Source organism: Cyprinus carpio, chromosome A4 (assembly GCF_018340385.1).
Source record: "Cyprinus carpio isolate SPL01 chromosome A4, ASM1834038v1, whole genome shotgun sequence".
Taxonomy (NCBI): Eukaryota; Metazoa; Chordata; class Actinopteri; order Cypriniformes; family Cyprinidae; genus Cyprinus; species Cyprinus carpio.
In genome coordinates, this window is record NC_056575.1 from 13,348,845 (window position 1) to 13,369,212 (window position 20,368).

General features: G+C 36.4%; 1 protein-coding gene across 1 annotated transcript; it reads right to left on the reverse strand.

Moving 5' to 3' along the window:
* Window positions 1–1,304: 1,304 nt before the first annotated feature.
* drd4-rs (dopamine receptor D4 related sequence) lies at window positions 1,305–18,879 on the reverse strand. Its single transcript, XM_042741551.1, has 6 exons — window positions 17,960–18,879; window positions 9,622–9,786; window positions 9,019–9,293; window positions 7,453–7,565; window positions 4,410–5,113; window positions 1,305–3,288 (listed from the first exon to the last, which is right to left on the reverse strand). The coding sequence occupies exons 3-6, from the start codon at window positions 9,253–9,255 to the stop codon at window positions 3,086–3,088; spliced, it is 1,257 nt and encodes a 418-aa protein (XP_042597485.1). The 5' UTR covers window positions 9,256–9,293; window positions 9,622–9,786; window positions 17,960–18,879; the 3' UTR covers window positions 1,305–3,085.
* Between the last annotated feature and the right edge of the window lie 1,489 nt (window positions 18,880–20,368).

Sequence of the window (20,368 nt, forward strand, 5' to 3'; positions counted from 1 at the left end):
AACTGTATCAGTCCAGTATTCTGTCAGGTAACATGGTCTAAACACACGCACAAAGATGAAGATCCACTCAAAAAGTCTTTAAAGGGTCATGAAACCCCCTGTTTCAGCACTGGTTAGTTCTCACCACAGTTTTAAAAAATGCTAAAAAAGTGGGTGTGGGTGGGGAAGAGGGGAGACAGATGACACACACAGCTTCACATTCAGACAGTTTCATTTCACTTCCACTGAGTTAAAAACACAAATAAATGCATAGCTATTTGTACTCTGCATCGAAAACATATATATGAATGCGCTGTTGTACCCCTAAGAACTTTTAAGGCTTTTTCTGTGGCGTTTATAGAAGCCTTTTTAAGGGTTGTGTCACAGAGCTGTAAATACGGTTATGCTCACCAAGTGAATTAATCATGTTTGTGCTGAACTCTTATTACAAAGCAAAAACAAACACTCTTCTTTGACCCATGAGCGTTTCTCTCAGTTAATATGCGTCATGTCATCTCAGTCTGAAACGTCTGTCATAGCAAATCAACACGCTGTTGTTGATAATTAAGCGAAGCGTCTTCTCATAGGATAAGAACACACAGTCTCATGAATAATTTAATAGACACCGACATTTGGCACGTCACAAATTGTGACCTATAATCCATTGCCACGTCATCAATTCGGACATTGTCTTCTATGATGTGACGTCAACACAAAGTATAAATTTTAAAAATCCATGGAAGATGAAAATAGCGCAAAAAAGCAAACGCTTACAATTAACCAGTTTACCCTTTCTCCAACAGTTATGAAAGGAGTGGGCCCAATAATATCAAATCGGATTCTGGCACATTGTCTTCTATGATGTGCACCTTTTAACTGCTAAAATGTCAGGCAAAAAAAACAGAATGTATTCAAAATGGGGCAAATTTCATGACCCTTGTAAAATTTATAACAAATAATCCACAGAAAGGTTCATTTAATAACAGGAGAGGCACAGGCAGGATTAAATAAAATGATCACACCTGGGCCATGTGATGCGTAGGGGCCAATTTCAAACCGCATTCATCAATACCCTTCCTCTGGACTACGATATCAGTAGACAGAAACCGTGAAGGCGCCTTTATAAAGATATGCAAATAAATGAGCAAAATGTATCGAGGATGATTAACAAGGACAGGAGAACAGGATGCACTAATCAGGACAACTGAGGTGAGTTTTAAGTCTGATTTTCTATTCAGTTTAATGTACTTTATTGGCATAGTTTGTGTGTACAAAACTAGATGTCCGAATCTGGGCCAGCACATGGAGAGTAAAAACACAACATAAAAGTCCAAGGATGTGACAACAATATCATTAAAAATGTTTATGTTGATTATTATTTACTTTGAAAACTATTATACAATTTTTCCAGGATTCTTAAATTCAGATTAGCATTTATTTGAAAGTTACTTTTGTAACTTTAAAAAAGTCTTTACTATCACTTTTGATCAATTGAATGTGTCCTTGCTGAATAAAACTATTAATAAAAATGATTACTAACCCCAAACTTTAAAACTGTAGCGTACTGTATATATATTTGCATCGGGCCAAAAGGATGAGACCCAATTGAAAGTCTTCCATTTGGTAATTTTCTATTTTTGTTATTATTATTTTTTTCTCTCAAATTATACTGTATTACCATTACAATGTAAAGTTAAGATGAATTTCATAAATCATAGGTTCAAATCCCGGATTGTCAGTGTGGTCTCAGAATTATGAAGCCCACTGCATATATAGTATTTATACAATTTAAGCAATAAAGCACATAAATCTCCATAAAGTGACAGATGCACTGATGATCCTTTACAAGAACAGCAATACTCATTCCATAAGTCTCTTTACAATACTGATTCTTAGAAGCACAATTAATATAATCCACCCCAGATAATACCCTCGATCCCCCGTGCTATTATGCAGTTTTATTATCAGTCACTGCTGAGCACATCTACAGTACACATTTTGTGAATCACACTTGCAATTAAAACTAAATTGGCAGACTGTGAGCACTAGGGCAGAGAAAGGCATCCAATGATTTTGGTAACTGTATATACAACCCCTGCGGCACATTAGCTGGCACATTTTCTTCTTTGTATGAGGCCACAGAATTAACTTCTTAACATCATTTTTTCTAACTAAAGGTGACATAAGAAAATAAACATGCCTGCCTATGTTTACATGGTTTTTACAGCAAACAAACAGACAAAAATTAATAAACGATCTCACCACATGCACCTTTCAGAATCAATGGCTGTGTTCAGAATAGTATAAGCATACTACTATACTTGTAGTAGACAACAAATTTCTAGTATATAGTTTAGCCGTATTCTAGTATATAATATGCATACTGGGTAAAGTATGCAAATTTCTCGGCTTAGAATACATTAACACGAATACTTGAAATAAAAGTGCACAATAACCATATACAAGATGATAACTGAATTGTATTTAAAGTAAACATGTTTAAATGTGTTTATCATTCCATATATTGCATACATTTTTTTAGGCATCATACTAAATATACTGCTTAGTATGCAGTATGCTAGTATGCCATTCCAAACATAGCTTGTGATCTAAATGTGTCAGCTTGCTCTTCAACCATGAAAAAACGGCCTGTTCATTCTGCATTTCTATTCAAAGGAACCAACACTTAAAAAAAAAAAAAAAAAAAAGGAAGGGGAAAAAAAATCATTAAAAAATAAATAAATAAATAAATAACACTGATACCAATCACATATCAAACACAGATGACTGTTTTCACATATTTTATGCCTCTGGGCTATGAAATCAACAGTATTCTGTTATCTACTGTAGTGTTCAAGCAGTAATTTTACAAGAAAATGTTCAGATAACTAAGGCATCAGAAGTGTTCCTCAATGGTACATTCCACTGCGCTGTGTGTGTCCTTTATTCCTTTCAGAAATCTGTTGTTTTTTAATGTTTAATTTCTTAAACAATTCCAAGACCATTGTGGGCTCAGATCTTGAAGGAGTTTTTTTAAATCATTATTGTTTGAATTATTCAATGATTCATCATGAATTTAGATTTGTGCTAAATAGAGCATTTGGCCTCATGAGCGACAGCAAAGCAGTTTGTGAAAGACTTTCCTGAACTCCACATTGAAGGCAGTGTAGATGATAGGGTTTACAGCACTGTTCACATAACCAAGCCACGTGACCACACTGATCAGCATCGGCCCAATGTCACATGACTCACACAACGCCTTCGTCACATGGACCACGAAGAAAGGAGTCCAGCAGGCCAGAAACACACCTGGGGAGGAGACAATCATGTTAGGAGTTTATGTTTATCCTTACATTGGTAATTCTTCCAACCCTTTCATGTGCATGATTGAATAGACTACAGGCTGGAAAAAGAGCAAACTGTATCTAACTCGATGTGCCTGTTTCGTTTCTTCTGGGCACTTCCATAATAGTGTCAGTTACCTTTTTATTTGGCTTTTGTATTTTTTTTTTTTTTTCATTTATACTATTGTATTGCAGCATGCTGATTTCACACCAAGATTTCAGTCTGTATGAGGTACGGGAAACAATGGTGACCATACGGTTAGAATCACAGTGCTTTCATTGCCCTGGAAACAGCTTTATATATTTTATACTTGAAAGGACTTCTGTTAGAAAGCAATTGTCATGTTAATAATCCAAAAGCAGCAGGTGTCACATCAAACCATGGAAAGTTTTTTATATATTGCAGAACGTGACATTTTAGCAGTGCTTTCATCATACTTGACAACCTGATGGCTGTCATTTAGTTCTAATTTCTGCTCATGCATTTATTCATGACTTGATTCATTAACTTCACAAATTAACATTCAAATACACATTGTATCTACTGATGTATACCTGCACAGTCTTGATTTTAAAAACCTCAGATCATGGCAAGACACTTGATTGAAAAGAACAGCATGGCTGCCCACCAGCATTTGTTCATCTTAAAAAGACAGTTCCATAAAAAAAATTGTGTCATAATTCACTCAACACTGTCTTATTTCAAATAGTATGAACTTGTGGAACACAAACAGAGACGTTTAGGAGAATGTTCATGATGCCCCCAAGATGTTTTCAAGCATCTATGCCAATTCCATATATGCTGATTTTCTCTTTTTGCATACAGAAGAGCATGAAAGTGAGTAAATGATGACAGAACTTGCATTAACCCCTTAAGCAAAAATTCCTTGCTCAACCAAAAGGAAATTGCTGATCATGATTTATTAAAATTGAATATTTTCAAAGAAACACAAAAAACATTTACAATATTAAATACGATTTTAAAATAGAATTTTAATATGCAGCTTAAAATGCACATAAATCTGCTTTAGAAACTGATGTTGTGAAAAGCACAACACCAACAATTTAAATTGAACAGATACATACCCACAACCACGGGCAGCACCTTCATCGCCTTCCGCTCCCGTCCGCTCACCCTGTTGCTCTTGCTGTGGCGTCGTCCCGCATGAGACCGATGGCTCTTCCCCACACCGTTCTCCCGGCCGTTGTCATCCTCAGTGGCTCGCTCAGGGTTCTCTGCGTCTGATACACTGTCCATCTGGTTGGTCATGGGGTCACTCTCTGCTGCCGGCATCTGACCTTCTGCCAGCTCGTCTGTGGGAAGGGTAACCGGGCTGGCTGGGGAGATTGGAGTATTCGGGGTAGCGGTAAGAGATGTCGGACTAAGACCTGCAGGCATGAGGTACACTACTTTCTCCCTTCCCTGTCCCTTCTCCTTCTGTAGAGCTGCTCCTAGTCGCAAAGACAGGCTCCTACGCCCTCTGGGTGGCCGGTGGAGGTGTGACCGGCTACGGCCAGAGCTCCATCGCTTTAGTCCCCTGAACATCCAGTAATACAGGAGGAGCATGACAGGGCAGGGGACGAAGAATGAGCAGATGGAGGAGTAGACCACAAACTGGTTGTCCTCCAACTTACACACATGAGGGTTCCTGTTTGGCACCTGGTTCAAGCCAAATATGACAGGACTGGCTACGCCCAGGGAAAGCACCCAGGTGGCTGTGATCAAGGCTAGCTGACGAATACTAAACTGGTTCCTGTTGTACTTCAGAGGGACCACTACTGCAATGTACCTGTAACAGAGAAAGTTTTCATAAAATATGTGAAAGTTCCACTGACACCTATAAAGATAATTATAATCATAAGCATATTGGCGTGTACACCAATGGATGATAACATTCTGTTAAAAGCGTGCTCTGCAGATTTGTTGCTGCTTTAAAAGTTCCAGCTCTTTAAAGCAGAATGGATTCCAATTGGCTGTCAGCATTTTTATTGTTCATTAGCTAAAAAAGCTTCTGAAAGTGATTCCAATGATATTGTTCCCTTGTGTCGTTATCTTTACAGTTGTGGCGTTAAATTCCCTATTCTCATAGAAGTATTGTGACTACTGCAACTTTATAGTTAGAGTTATCATTATCATTTTTCGTGCTTTGTGTGAACAGACCATAAGGCCCAGGTATACTTCAAGTTTAATTTTGGCTTTACTCATTGATAAGATGAAGGTTTCAAATCTGTATACATTCCAGTATTCTTTAGAGTTAGGATACTTGGACTCAGGACTTGGACTTAGACTTCAATTACTGTTCGAATGATCTTGGACGGGCTTAGGGTGGACTCAGAATCAAACTTGGATTCTTTTCCAATTTTTCAGAGTACAGACGAATCCACGTCACGTGTAAAAAGATATAAATAAGTTACAACATAATATTAAGATAAAAAGACATTAATAACTGTCTCCTACTCAAACTAGGACAACAAAAACTAGAATCAACTCAGTGGTGGGTTCTCAACAAGGTGGGCTCAACACTATTATTCTTTGAAACTCAAAAGAAGATATTTTGAATAATGTATAAGTGTCCAGTGTTGTTTTGGTCCCCACTGACTTTCTTTGTATGAAGAAAAACAGTTGAAAAATTCTTAAAAAATGTCTTCTTTTGAGTCCCAGCAAAGAAAGAAATTCACACAGGATTGTAGCAACATATGCATATGATAACAGTATTTTTAATTCTTGGATGAACTATCTCTTTGAACTACCTTTATTTGTCTGCTTTTATTGCAGTTACTTTGGGTTATTTCTAAAAGCTTATGTTTATGCGAAAAATCATGATTGACAACTCTTTAAACCATGTTTTGTGTTTGTGTTTGTTAATCACAGTGACCCGCTGAGACAGTGGAAGATTCTAGCGCAATCATTTTAAATTGCATGAGGCCTCATAAGTCTGATTCATCTTTTCAATCATCTACACCCTTTCGACCCCAAACCTTTGTTTTCATGTTCAGAGACAAGCTTGCTTTTGTTTTAGTATTCGTCAAAGACGGACTGACCCTGCTTTGGCTTGGTCTGGGACCTCTTGATGTTGTTTCATATTGTTTATGTGAATCGGTGATGCTTGGTGCACTGTGTAAATAATGAAATTCAGCTCCACGTTGTGGTTTCATTAGCATCCCACTGGATGCCAATCACACATAACCACCGATTTAAGATTCACTGGGTGAACGCTAAGAGAGGCACAAAACAGACCTGCTGAATGTAAAAAAAAAAAAAAAAAAACCTTAAAAAACATAAAAAAAATTAATCCAAGAAGTTTAGGACTACCACAATAAACATGTAGATCTGGCTGGACAAATTATTTGGTTTCTTTCTTTTTGCCGTATTGAAGCTTCGTGGAAGGGCAAAAAATACATGCTTTGGTAAATGAGATACAGATGAATAATTATGAGATTAAAGGTTAAAGTTATGAGATATGAAGTCATAATTATGAGATAAAGCTGAAGATACTGTTTGAGACAGTAAGTCATAAGTGAGATATAAGTCATTATTAATTATGGCATAAGAAGTCAAATTCTGTTTGCATTGTTGAAGTTGTAAAGGCCATTTCTACCAAAAAAAAAAAATTTTTTTTTAAAAAATCATGGTACATGACAAGTCATAATTAAAAAAAAAATGTAATTGTTTTTGTTACAGTTTTGACTTTTTAGTTCATAATTTTTATTTACTTTTTTCATAATTGTTTGTCACAATTTTAATTTTTTATCTCATAATTCGGACTTCCTTTATCATAATGGTCTTTATGCCATAATTTTACCTATTTATATAATCATTTTTACTTTTTCAACTTTTTATGTCATACTTATGAGTCATTCCAAAGCATGAAATTTGTGGTGGAAAGGTAACATGTAAACGTTATTTTTAAGTAATGAGGAAAGAGTTACTAATTAATTTACACCCATAATATGTGAGCTTTTTTATGTTGATTTTTTTTTTGTTATATTTAGTGACATGCAGTTTCAACAGAACACACTGTAAGTGATTTCTTACCCTGTTCATTTTTTAGGAGATTTTGAGCTATTTTTAATTGAGAGTGGTAGGTGAGCAGGTGTGTGTGTGCGTGTGTGTGTGTGTGTGTCTTACCTGTCCACACTAATTGCACATAGATTCAAAATGGAAGCAGTGCAGAGCATCACATCCATAGTCATTAGGGCATCACAGATGTACATACTCAGAGTCCACATGCCTCCCAGAAACTAAAACACACACACAGTGAGAGAGAGAGAGAGAGAGAGAGAGAGAGAGAGAGAGAGAGAGAGAGAGAGAGAGAGAGAGTAAGACTACAGGACACACTCATCTATTCCTGATAGGGGCATCAATGCAAACATAAATACCAATATACTCATGCAAAATCATTCAAAATATCTAAATATTACAAAAATACAAACATAAAATATAAAAATATGAATATTAAATATTTCAGATTTCTTTTTTAAACATTTTGGAGTGAGATATTCTTTAAATTGACATCCAATGTCATATTTAATTACATCTTCAGAAATCTTTTGGGAGCAGATTGTAGGTGTTTATCACTCTATAGTCTTGACAAAATTTGAATTCATTCAAATCCTTTGTTAATTCAAACTAACCATACAATAGAGAAAGGAAGTCTCTTAGGGAAATAATGCACTGCATCAAGATTCACTTCACAAACATAAACATCAAAGACAACAATTCACACCATGAGATGTTAGAAATATTTTCCCAAAAACGAACCACAAAATGGCATAAAGTCAACATTTAATCAAAAAATGATCCTAAATATTTCTTAATGCATGTTCCTTGGGTTATTGTGAATGATTCACTGATATATGCACTGAGAAAAGATCCTTTGTCTTAATAATCTTTTATCAACTGTAAATAAATAGATCTGCCTTTTAAATGACTTGACATCACCAAGCATCTTATTTTTCAACCCCACCACTGCAAACCTGTCACACGGACCTCGTTTCACAGTCCAGTCAGATCAGTCCAAAAGTGGCTGCCTACATTCTTTTCTTGTTGAATTACATATGGAAAAAATACTTTACTCAGTCTTTCTTGCTGATTTTAAAGTCGATAATCGAAAAGTTGATCTGTAAAAAAATCACCGGTGCCATAGGCTTCATTTAAACATTGACAGACACGTCCAACATGTTAAACAGAACTACTGTAGTGACACACTCATTTTAAATTTCATTTATGTTAGACTAGTAGTCTAGCTGTTTGATACAATGTAGCGATCTGAATGACTCAGTTATTGATTTCAGTCATATTCTGCTTATTCATTTCAAGCATATTGCACTTGTCCACTATTAACACTTCAATGAGCAATAATTACATTCAACATCATATGACATCGAATGACTCATGAATTCTCAGAAATTCTGTAGCTCTCAATGCTTAATGTACCAGCATCTCCTACTGAAATATTTTCAAAGTTTATAAAAAAGATAAATGATTGGGGAGACAATAAGCTCAATATGGCCAGTTCATTCCATCTCATCAATCTGGCCTTGAAAGGGACACTTAACCCTAATTGCTCCAGTCAGACTGTTCCAGTAGTAAGAGTAGCGTAGGTAAAAGCATCATCTAAATGACAAATTTAGATAGAAGTCTGAAACATAGAGGAGGAGTTTAGACCATCTCTCATTGGCCATTGGTGCTCACCTCAGAGTAGACGTAGAGCGGGAGGACCAGCACGGCCAGCAGGAGGTCAGCCACAGCCAAACTGACGATGAAGTAGTTAGTTGCGGTTTTAAGGGAGCGTTCAGTAAACACACTGAGGCACACAAGGACGTTGCCCAAAATTATGATGAGGATGAGAGGCACGCCACATATCAACGCGAGGTAGTTGTACCTCTCGTGGGCCGCCGCTGGGTCTATACTGGGCGTCACATTGACCATGATGCCCTGAAGTTCAGCTGCCAGCCCGGATTTAACATCTGTGAGATGGAAAGTTTGTTTTTAGAGATGAATGTGTCTTTGTGTGTGTAATGTATACTAATACGTGTTTGTGTTCTTGCCCACATGTTACTAAGACAGGAAATATGACAAGAGTCCATAAATATGAACAAGCGCCCTCATTTCACAGTCGTTTATATGCAGAATGCTTGCAAATGCTGTCATATGTCTTCTTATTTTTCGACAGAAACTGAGTCTATCTCCATTTGCCATCGAATGCAAAACAAAATGTTGTCATTTTATGTGATGTAAATGTGTTCAGATGTTTGTTTCTCCGACTTCATCTAGCTCGCAAGTCAAAGTTCATACCTTGAAAACGTCACGATCAGGCAGGTTTTTCGGGGTTTGTGGAGCATGCTGACTTGTTTGGAATCTGAGAGTGTTGTAATCACATTCTGGAAGTGTGTGGGATAAAGTCGGCTCTTTTTGTCAACAGCAGCCATGTTGAAAGAGTTCACACTTCGTTCATCTAATCTGAAAGAGAAGAGAGGTGATAATTGAATCTTCTCGTTATGCTTTATATATAGCCATCATCAGCAATTCACATGACTTAGATGTGATCAAAAAGTTATAAAAAAGACACATTTGAGATTGAGTTTGACACCCTTGAATTATTAAGCTTTGCTGTCATAAGGTTGCCTGGTTTCACACACAAGCTAAAATCTACTGAAACTGATTTGCTGCAGTTGTCGTACCTCATCACTAAGTTTAAAATATCTTTTTACACATTTTTTCTCTAACATTTTCTCTATAACTGCAGGTTTAATTTCTTGTTTAATAGCTGATGATATCATTGTGTCATTCTGGAATTAGTATTTGAAGAGGCACAAAGGCGTATAATATTTCATGAAATCAATTTATTTTTGGGTCAGTATAAATGAGTTGCACCAAATATTGACTTTTTGTCAGATTGGTTGTCATTGTGCAATTTGCCTCGGTTTCTTTATTCTCTGTGTGACATGTTGGAGTATGGGATCAGAGGATGCTCTGCTTCTGTGATAACGGACTGTTTGAAATTCTCCCCTCTCGCAACAACAGGTGAAAGTTGCCATGACAACCTCCAGTGTGTGTGTGTGTGTGTGTGTGTGTGTGTGTGTGTGCTAATGAAAATGTGTGTGTGTGTGTGTGTGTGTGTGTGTGTGTGTGTCTACCACAATAAAGACAGGAGGCACTTGTGAGCTTGTACATAAATAAAAACCCAATCAAACCCATTCCAGTTCACATCCCCCATGGTAGCTAATGAAAATGTTCAATTAGAAAAAACTCCTCTCAGGTGGGTGTCATCTTTTCTTCCCCCACAGCTTCTTATAGAGGTCTAGTAGTTAGAGAAGTTGTGCCCTATTCCGGATTGAATTGAGAAGCCTTTTAAGGTCCAATTCAACCCCTATTAAACATCACTTGACATTAAATGTAACTCCAGTTTGAAATCAGGGAAGTAGGATAAAAAAAAAAAAAAAAAATAGCTGTTTGTGTAGTTTTTTTATATAATATTACTTTAATTGTCAGCATAAATTACTAATAAACCTGTTGCCATAAACACAGCATTTGATATATTTACAGAAATAATATGTTATTAATGATCAGATTTTGAAATACCACCTACAGTATATATATTTGATATATATTTCATTATCATTAATAAATTAAGTTGAATTTTATAGGCATTTGTAGCAGAAAACTTAGAAAACATAGAATGCACTATTTTACACTATTAGTTAATTTTATTTTATATTAAGTTTTCTGAAAACAAATTGGTGGACATTTAATTTAAAGCAAGACACCAAAGTTGAATAGGATTTTAAAAAAATAACAAACAGAAATCACAATACTTTTACCTTTAAAAATATGTACTATAATTGAAATCTACATGCACAAATAAATAAAGTTTAAACATGTGCTTTGAATGTTTTCTTTCCACTAGTCTGAAACATGTTATGAAAAGCCCAAAATCTCACAACTGACAAGTACATAAAAAACAATGGTTTTGGTAGTAGTGTCTTGCATTACATAAATTCAATTCAGTTGATTTGTAGAAGTGTCGAATTGATATGCTGTTCAGGCTGTGGCCATGTGCCACACGATCTTCTCGTTGCATGGATCGCATACTCCATCATTGTGAGGGTATTAGCAGAAATCTAAAAATCACTAAGTGGTGACTCTTTAATCTCCCATAGTACAAAGGTTAAAAAACACAGTGTGCCACTGGCAGTTGTCAGTCTGGTAATCTATCCCCATGCCTCTCGTACCCTGCGTTCTGCTTGTAAATGTCATCCCAGGCAGGACATCCTTGGGTAATGGGAACAGCAGGGAAAAGAATAAAAAGTCACTAACACACCCCGGTGTAAGTCTGTCAGACCGGAACGTTTCATACAAGGCACACGGATAACACAACCAGCCATCTCACCCCTGTCCCAGAACATCCCGTCGCGAAGGCTTCTTGACAGAGGACGCCTAGAATAATTTCATTAGGAAGTTTGAAATGCCATTGTCACAATGACGTTCACCCTAGAGCAGAAGGACTCGGAAGGTTGCATCTCATTACGCTACACCTTCAAGCATGAACTGTTTGATTCTGCTCATATGAAGCTACCGAGGCCAATATGAGACGCTTTATTTGGATTAAGTTTATGCAGAAAGGTCGTTTCATTACAGGTGCAATGATTTAAAATCAGTCTCTTTAGCGGAAGTGCCCTTTAGAGGCTTCACGTTCTCTGACCTTCTGAAAATGTTTTTGTTCTGCACTTTTCACAAGTACAGTACATGTTGGTGGCCATTGACTTCTAGTGAAAAATTCCATGTTTAGTTATGCTAGATTAAATTCTAGTATTTTTTTAAACACATCAAATGTGTCTCATATGTTTGTACAGTATATTGATTGTCATAGTAAATACATTATTCAAATCTGAATGATTAAAGTTGTAATGTTTAGCTTTGTCCCACATTTAATACTTTTGGGTTGTGCTGTTACTGTTACCAAAAATGTATCTGTGACACCCGACATGCAGCATGATGGGAAACATATTGGGAAATATTGTCTTCCTTTTATTCAGTCTGTACAGCTATTGTAGTGCAGACTGCATTCAATGGGTTCTACCATTCAAAACTGTTACCCAAATTATTGCAAGGAAAAAAAAAGATTAAACTAATATTTTTTTATTGGAAATATAAGGATACTTTAGGTTAAATTTGCAACACTGTTGTTTAAGTTCAGTTATTTAATGTTTATTGTTATAAAATTATAAAGTCACAGTTTTAAACTATATTTAGACATTTTACAGACTTTTCAGGAGTTTCACGCTTAATTTTGTGCATTTGTGTGTACATAGTTAACCATATTTTGGGGACAATTTCTAAATCTGTACAAATACTTACAGGCTTTACCAAGTGTTAGGTTATAGTAACGTGTGTGTGTGTGTGTGTGTGTGTGTGTGTGTGTGTGTGTGTGTGTGTGTGTGTGTGTGCATGCATGTGTGTGGCTCCATAACGGCAACAATGAAGAGTGATCAAGGTCATTACTGCCTTTCTTCTTTCTGTATTATAATTTTTTTATTTTATTTTTATTTTTTTCTGAGATTTGGCAGATTTGAGCTGGTCATCTTTTTTTATGTCTGGGTTCTGGAAAAAGCTTGACAGAAAAGTTTTTTTCACCTTTAAATGGTTTGATTCATGAGAAGTCTTGAGATGTGGCAGATCAGGTGATGGCCTTTGTGTGGCTGAATGTCTTTTTGAAGATTTATAGCCGTGAGGCTCTACAGGAAAACATTGAGCGTGCAAGAGGAGAGATAAATGGGCAGACATTCACATCAACAATAAAAGCTCCAGAGGGAGGTGAGGCAATGATCTGTGTTAAAGGAGGCGATCACGTATTAAGTGTGTTTTTGTGTGTGTGTGTGTTTGTATGTGCAAGAGGCATGTGAAAAACAGAGGATCAGGTCACAAGGGAGCAAATTGCAACAATTTTTAACCATGTGTGTGTCTGTCTTGGTAGGGTATGAAATAATCTGTAAAATATTTTAATTGAAATAAAAATTAAAGATTAGTAGTTTTAAGTTTTATTAGCCTTTTACACAATCTGTAAATCTATAAAGCGCTCTGAAAATTAAAGTGACTTGCTTCTGACGTAATCGACCAAAGCTGTCACCAGTCAGTCACTTTGTTAAATGGCATCATCCCAACGCAGACCGCGATAAGATTTCAACTGCAGTTCATTTCAAACTGACAGATATATGAACACAGACAGTCTAATGTACTGCATCCACCATTTGTGCCTCATGACAATTGCCCCACTGTGAGATCTTGGTCATTGATTTTCATGGCTCAAGTCTTTTAGATCAACTGCTGGCTTATCTAGAACCCCTTTCACAATCTCGCTGTCTCATTTGGCCAATTAGCATTCAGCACACAATTGAGATTTGAAAGAGAACGAGCACAGTTCAGCCCTTTTGTGAACAATTTAGGTTTTATATGTTTAGCTGTGCTGGGAGGGATGTTATAGACATAACGAATGCATTATGTTTTGCAAATCTATTAGCGTTGGCAAACAAAGATCTCCACTATACCAATTAGAGGCATTTTGTTGGCACCCACATGGTGAAATATTATTAGGTTTGTGAACAAACTCAACAGTTCGGTGGACCCAATGAAGCTGTGATTAGTGCAAGGTCACACTCCATCAGACAGCGCCCTCAGATTGTCAATTAGAAGGTCTGAGATGGAGAAAAAGAAAGAGAGAGAGAGAGAAATGAGGGGACAAAGCCACTTTAAAATAATTATTCTGATGGCAGGAGAAGATTAGATATGATATGGACTGGAATCGGTCTGAGGAACAGCAGGCTCCAGATCATAGTTTCCAGCTCTGAGGGACTGATGATTTACAATCTCTGTGGATTTCATCTTAAATGTTGGCAGTTTCTGTGTGAATATTTCCAGTAAATGGGCTTGTAAATTGGCTTAATAAAATGCATTTCTTGTAAAAACAATTTAAAAACAATTAGTTTTTAATCAGGTAGGTTTTTGTAATTAAATCATTTAAAACATATTTTTTCTGATAATAATCATGAATGTTTTGTCATGTTATTGTCTGCCAAAACTGAATAAATTGTTCATTTTCTAAGGTAGAGGTTTAGGGGGCTGCAAAGTGGTGCAAAAAAAAAAAAAAAAAACAGAGAGAAAGGAAAACAAATCTGAATGTTAATTTTTTTTTAAGTAATTTATTTAAAATTTTTTGGAAATGTCTAAGCAAAATTTATTACAATATTTATTCAATATTTATAAATGGATTAAATGTTAATGTCAGAATTATTTACCGTGAAAAATAAATCTGAACTGAATTTAAAACTTTTTTAATCCATCATTAAAAAAAAAAACACTGTCAAATCAATAGAACGTTTCATTACAAATATTTTCTAATATTAATATTTTATAATAATATTTTAATAACTTACAAATGAAATAAAAAAGCCAATTACTGAATTTGGGTTAAAACATATTTTCTTTATAATATTAAGCTTACTGTTCTTATAAAGTTTAAATTGGAACTTTTCGATATAAATATATATTAGGAAGAGGTTCCCTTGCAAGGGGATCATCATATTTTGGGGCTACATTTATGACATGCATTCTTTCTTTTTCTTTTACCAACTCTGAACCTCTTCATCACAGCCTCACTTTCCGCTTTACTCCATGAGAGTGTCACCTGCTGCGAGCTAGGAATCATCTGCCAGTTTGGCACTTGAATGAGTGAATTGTTCTCTTTCGCACTCAAACACTCACATCAGACCCTCTTCACCATGGTCCGATTACTATCAAATACCCCAGCTTCAACATTTCCCAGCGCCAGGTATTTACATCCCCCTCGGCTTTGTGCCAGATGGAGCCAAGTGGCTTATATGAAATGATTGACCTTTTCCTGCTTGATCTCAGCTTCTCAGTAGATTTACAGACCTGGCACCCAATAATGTGAGTTGCCCTTTTAACCAGGATTTAGATTCAGCTGTTTTAACTCTAACTAAGTTCAAAAGAAGCACCCTCGGTAGAGCCCCAATTTAAACGTATCCACTCATGCCTGTGGTCATTTTTTAATTTGTCTGAGCTAAGGGAATATTCAAACATGCTTATCTAAGTGGACTCTCTCTCATATGTAGCTTTGGAAAATCTAGTTCATTTTAGTAAATCCTAAATGACCCTCTCTTTCTTATAACGCTGAAATTCATTGTAGTTAATCTGATTCATTTAAGTGGATCCTAAATTATCTTTTCTCTCTCTGATGTAGTGCTGGAAAGTCTGATTCATTGTAGTGAATCTGATTCATTGTGTATTCATTCAAAAATATGTCTTTGTTATATTAATTTATTTTTGTATAACTCTGATTGAATAATTAATTATATCACTGCATACAAGTTTTATTTTTTTAATGAAAAAAAATAAAACATACTGCCATCTCAAATTTCTATAGGATTGTACAGTGTTCAACATGACTGTTGTTCGAAGACAATGCTAATCTTGGCCGAAGACTGACTTTGTCTTGGCGCATATCCTTCTTGGCAAAAATCGGTCAAAAAAAAAAAAAAACTGTCCTATTTGGCCACCATGCAAATCATTTACTGGTTGTGTTTTGTTTATTCCTGACCTCAGCCCTGACCTCGGTCTCTCCACACAGCTGAAGTTCCATGTGTATTTTTAGATATTGTAGTTAACCAATGTATTTCACACTCAAGCATATGGTAATGATGTAATCTGTTCACAACCCACAGTGCTGAGGGGCATTTGACAGTCGTCACCAAGGGCCTGAAATAGCATACTGATCTACTTCCTACACCTCTCAAGAAATTCTTCAGACATGTAGCATAATTATGTATATTACACTAAACAATGGAAGGAGGGGGCTGGTAGGTATGGGGGTAGGGTGGGCAATATAATAAAAAGTCCACCCACTTGCCGTCCACAGTACCATAGCAACCAACCTGTGGATTTCAGTGCCAGATGGTATCTAAGAATTTAATCGCCTGTATTTCTTACCCAATTGCGTGAAGAGAACCATAACTTTTCAGGGCAGATGGCATGTCAAAAGTTTCCTCAATGGATCATTGGATGAACATTGGATGAATGATCACTGTTCTGCAGATGCTGAGCAGAGGTGTGGGATTCATATATATTTCATGTGAATGCTGACATGTTGTCAGAGCATTTCTTTGAAGGCTGTTTACGTGTCTCGAGCCAACGGGTGCTAAACAGCCTGGACTCCATTACAGCCACCTGTCTTGTTTCACAAGTGTGGCTCTGTTGGATCCGCTCCACTGAGTGTCCATCTTTAGAGGAAATGACAACCTAAATGTGTGTTTTTGACCAGCTGTGTGCACAGCAACAACAGCGTGACAGAGGTTAGGGGGTGAGGGAGCGGAGGGGAAGATTAAGCTGGCACTGCACCCAGTGTTGGACACTGTGTGTGTCTGTATGTGTGTGTGGGGGTGTGTTGAGTTAGTTGCTATGGTTTCTAAAACTTATGCTCATTTCAGAGCACTGTGTGCAATATGTACTTCATATGGCTGATGTTAATGGTCCAACCCAATCTCATGAGAAAATGTAAAGATTTTACGTGTTGGTGGTTTTGTATGTGAATCATATGAAAACATAGAAAAAATAAGTATGAAGGTTTAACTTAAACCTGTCAGTGGGGCTGAGCTGTTTTGGAATGGTCTCTGTGGAGGTTTAGATTTAGTAAAGGGCACAAGGTTCAGGACCAGGGGTCACTGATTAAAATAACTGCTTTATTCTGATTTATTGTGAATACATTTCGATACAAGAAATTTCACCAAAATGCAGTTCAATGAAAATTTTGGGATTATAACACCTGGTTATAAAGACAAACGATCTAATGCAGTAGCTTTAGTTTAAATAGCACCTTTTCTAAATAATAATAATAATAATAAAACACCTGTTGACAAGTAATTTTCCTTAATCAGTGTAAGTATTGTCTCTATTTATTTGCTTTAGATTTTTTCTTTTTTGTTGGCTTAAATTTGTGTGCAGATTTTCTGACATTTTTTTCTTTACACACACACACACACACATACACACACACACACACACACACACACACACACACATATATATATATATATATATATATATATATATATATATATATATATATATTTGTATATTATTAATTTGTATTATTATTAATATATGATAAATTATTCAAAAATATTTTATAAAAAATAAATAGCAGTTCTACACAGTCGGAGGATATCAGCGTGATTTGGTTGTCACTTTTCCAGTGTTTTGGTTCAGGTCATGGCTATTACTCTCATCTGTAGATGTGATCAAACGCAGAAAAAAAGGGAAAATTCACTCAAGCAGAAAAGCTTTGTACTGATACACCATGAGCCCTGTCTCAATTCAGTGCAGATAAGTCTGTGCTCATTCATATTCATGAATTTTATTTGTCATTTGCATAATTTAAAAGGCAAATGTTTCTGGTTCACCCAAAACGAAGATGTAAAATCTAACACAAACAGACCGCCATTTATCTTATCATGTTTGCCTCATTTAGTTGCTTGTTTAGGTAATCACAGTTGAGTCTTACATACAGGTAAAGAAAAAAACTTCACAGTTATTAAAAAATAAAAAAGTCAAACGTTCTTACCTGAATCTTCCAAACTCAAAACTGACAGAAAACTGTCACAGGAAATCATCAGAAATCCATTAAAGTGCCTTTCCATCATAAAAGGTGTCAGCGCAGAGGTCAAAAGAGTGTCCTGTCAGTCTCCCATTTACGTTATTCTCCATGAGAGAAGCGTGTCTTCCAGCTGGGCTCTTTTTTTCTGTGTGCAACCCAATGATGTTCTCTGATGGTCTTGTAGGTGTCAGAAAGTTTCCTCAGGTAGCAGATCGCTTGTTTTATACGTGCCGTCTCTCGCTCTCTTAGTTCATTAGCTGCTCTCTGTGAAGATGGGGTGAGAGAGCGTTCTCTTTCTCTCTTCTCTTCTGTCTGCACGCCACATGCTCTGTGCTTCTGTTACTCACTCTCTCTTTCTCACCTCTCTCTCCCCTCCTTCTTACCTTGTGACTCCTTTTCTATTTATGTTTCTTTTCTTCTGTCCCTCACAGGCACTCTTTACCCCTGTCTCTCACGCTTTCTTTTTCTTCTCTTTTCACTTTTTCTCTTGCTTTCTGTCTCACTCTCTCTCTCCTCCACGTTTAATTGGCCGTGGTGCACCTGTGGCTGTGATTGGTTGACAGATGAATGCCTTGAGCTCCCTCTCTGTGATGCGTGTCTCAAAACAGCTGTTGACCAGTCATTGACCCAGAACAAGCTTCAGGTTCTGACATGCAAAACTGCTCAATTTGAGTCCAGTACCAGGAGTCCTAAATATGTGGATTGTCCTTCATGTCTCACTGGTAAATATACTCAAAAGCAAGAGGTAGGCAGTGACTCCAGTGTTCAGATGCATTACCTATCTGATAACAACCAATTAGGTTTCGTTTGCATTGGTTGTGGCGACTGGCCCTGCGGTGACCCTTTTTGATCTCTTTTATTTATATCTATTTGAGCTTTTAGAACAGTTAATGTTCCTGAGCTCTTGAGGAGTATAAGCAGTAATGCAAACAAAATCGGGGTTATTTTCTTTTGAGTGGATATTTTAAGAGACAGAGGTAAATGTATGTGTGTATGGGGGATGTTGTGTAAGTGTGTGAGATACGTGTATCTGGGAAACCAAATGGGTGGGTGGAAACCATTACCTTCCAACAAATGTATTTGTCTGGGTAATACCTTCCCAGACTCAACCCACTACCTTGCCTAATCCTTATCTCTATCCTTGCCAACAAAATGTCTTAGTGAAAATTGTTCGTGAGTATATTTTAAAATGTTATTTATTCCTGTGATGGCAAAGCTGAACGTTCAGCATCATTACTCCAGTCTTAAGTGTAATGTAATAATTCAGAAATCATTCTAATATGCTGATTTGGTTCATATTTCATTATTATCGATGTTGAAAAGAAATAACAAAATAAAAACAACAATATTTTTTATTGTCACCTTTGAACAATCTATTGCATCCTTGCCGAATGTAAAAAGTAGCCAATTAATTTAATAGGAACCTTACTGATCCCAAACATTTGAACAGTAGTGCATATTGATTCATTTCTTGCTTGATTTGATGTTTATACCATTTCTTGAATATTGTTTCCTTGCACTAACAAATGTAGCCAATAAAATGTTATTTTTGCAGGCTTATATTAAAATACTATTTAATAAATCAAAGTCCTATCAATTTTTATATATATATATATTATACATGTCTATATTGGCAGGGTTTTTTACTCTGTGATTAGTCCATCCATTTGCAAAAGTTTGATCCAGTTGGGCTGATTTTTGGACCGTTTGTAAATATGACTGCATTGCATTGCATTGAAAGGGTAATGACTTTTCCTTGCATTTTGACTGCCTCTGAAACTTTACCCACTGCTATATCCAGCGGACATAGTTACTATTGTGGAAAAACGAGTGATTTAGACATTTTAATCGCACTTTCAGAGCCATTGAATTGCATATCTGCACATTTGCATTTGAACTCTACTCAACTTTCTACTCAATACTTGTTGTTGCCTCACATCAGCAGTTCTCATTGAACAATTGAACAAATGATTTCCAACCACTTTGTCAATACAAACTGCAGGCAGTTTGAAAGACCCTGCAGGTTCTGCAGTGAGGACCACTTTGTGTTAGATGTATAGGTGTTTGGATGTTTGTGCTTGATCAGTTTTGGATGCAGGAATCAGAACATGTGCTCTAAACCTCTGCAAACACAGATAAGGAAAACATGAATTGCTGAACACTTGCTGCCTGCTGATAAAGCACAGGAAATCTATTAAATATGAGGCGAAGGAGACCCCAGTTTAAAAAGGACATCACTTTGGCCTGTCAATCTCACCCAGGCCAAGGTCATAGTTTTAGGCTGGGATCGGATACAGTGCTGATTATGTTTACACAGCAGCAGAATACCGAATACAGCAGAATACTGTAAAATATACTACATGTAAGGAGAAGTAA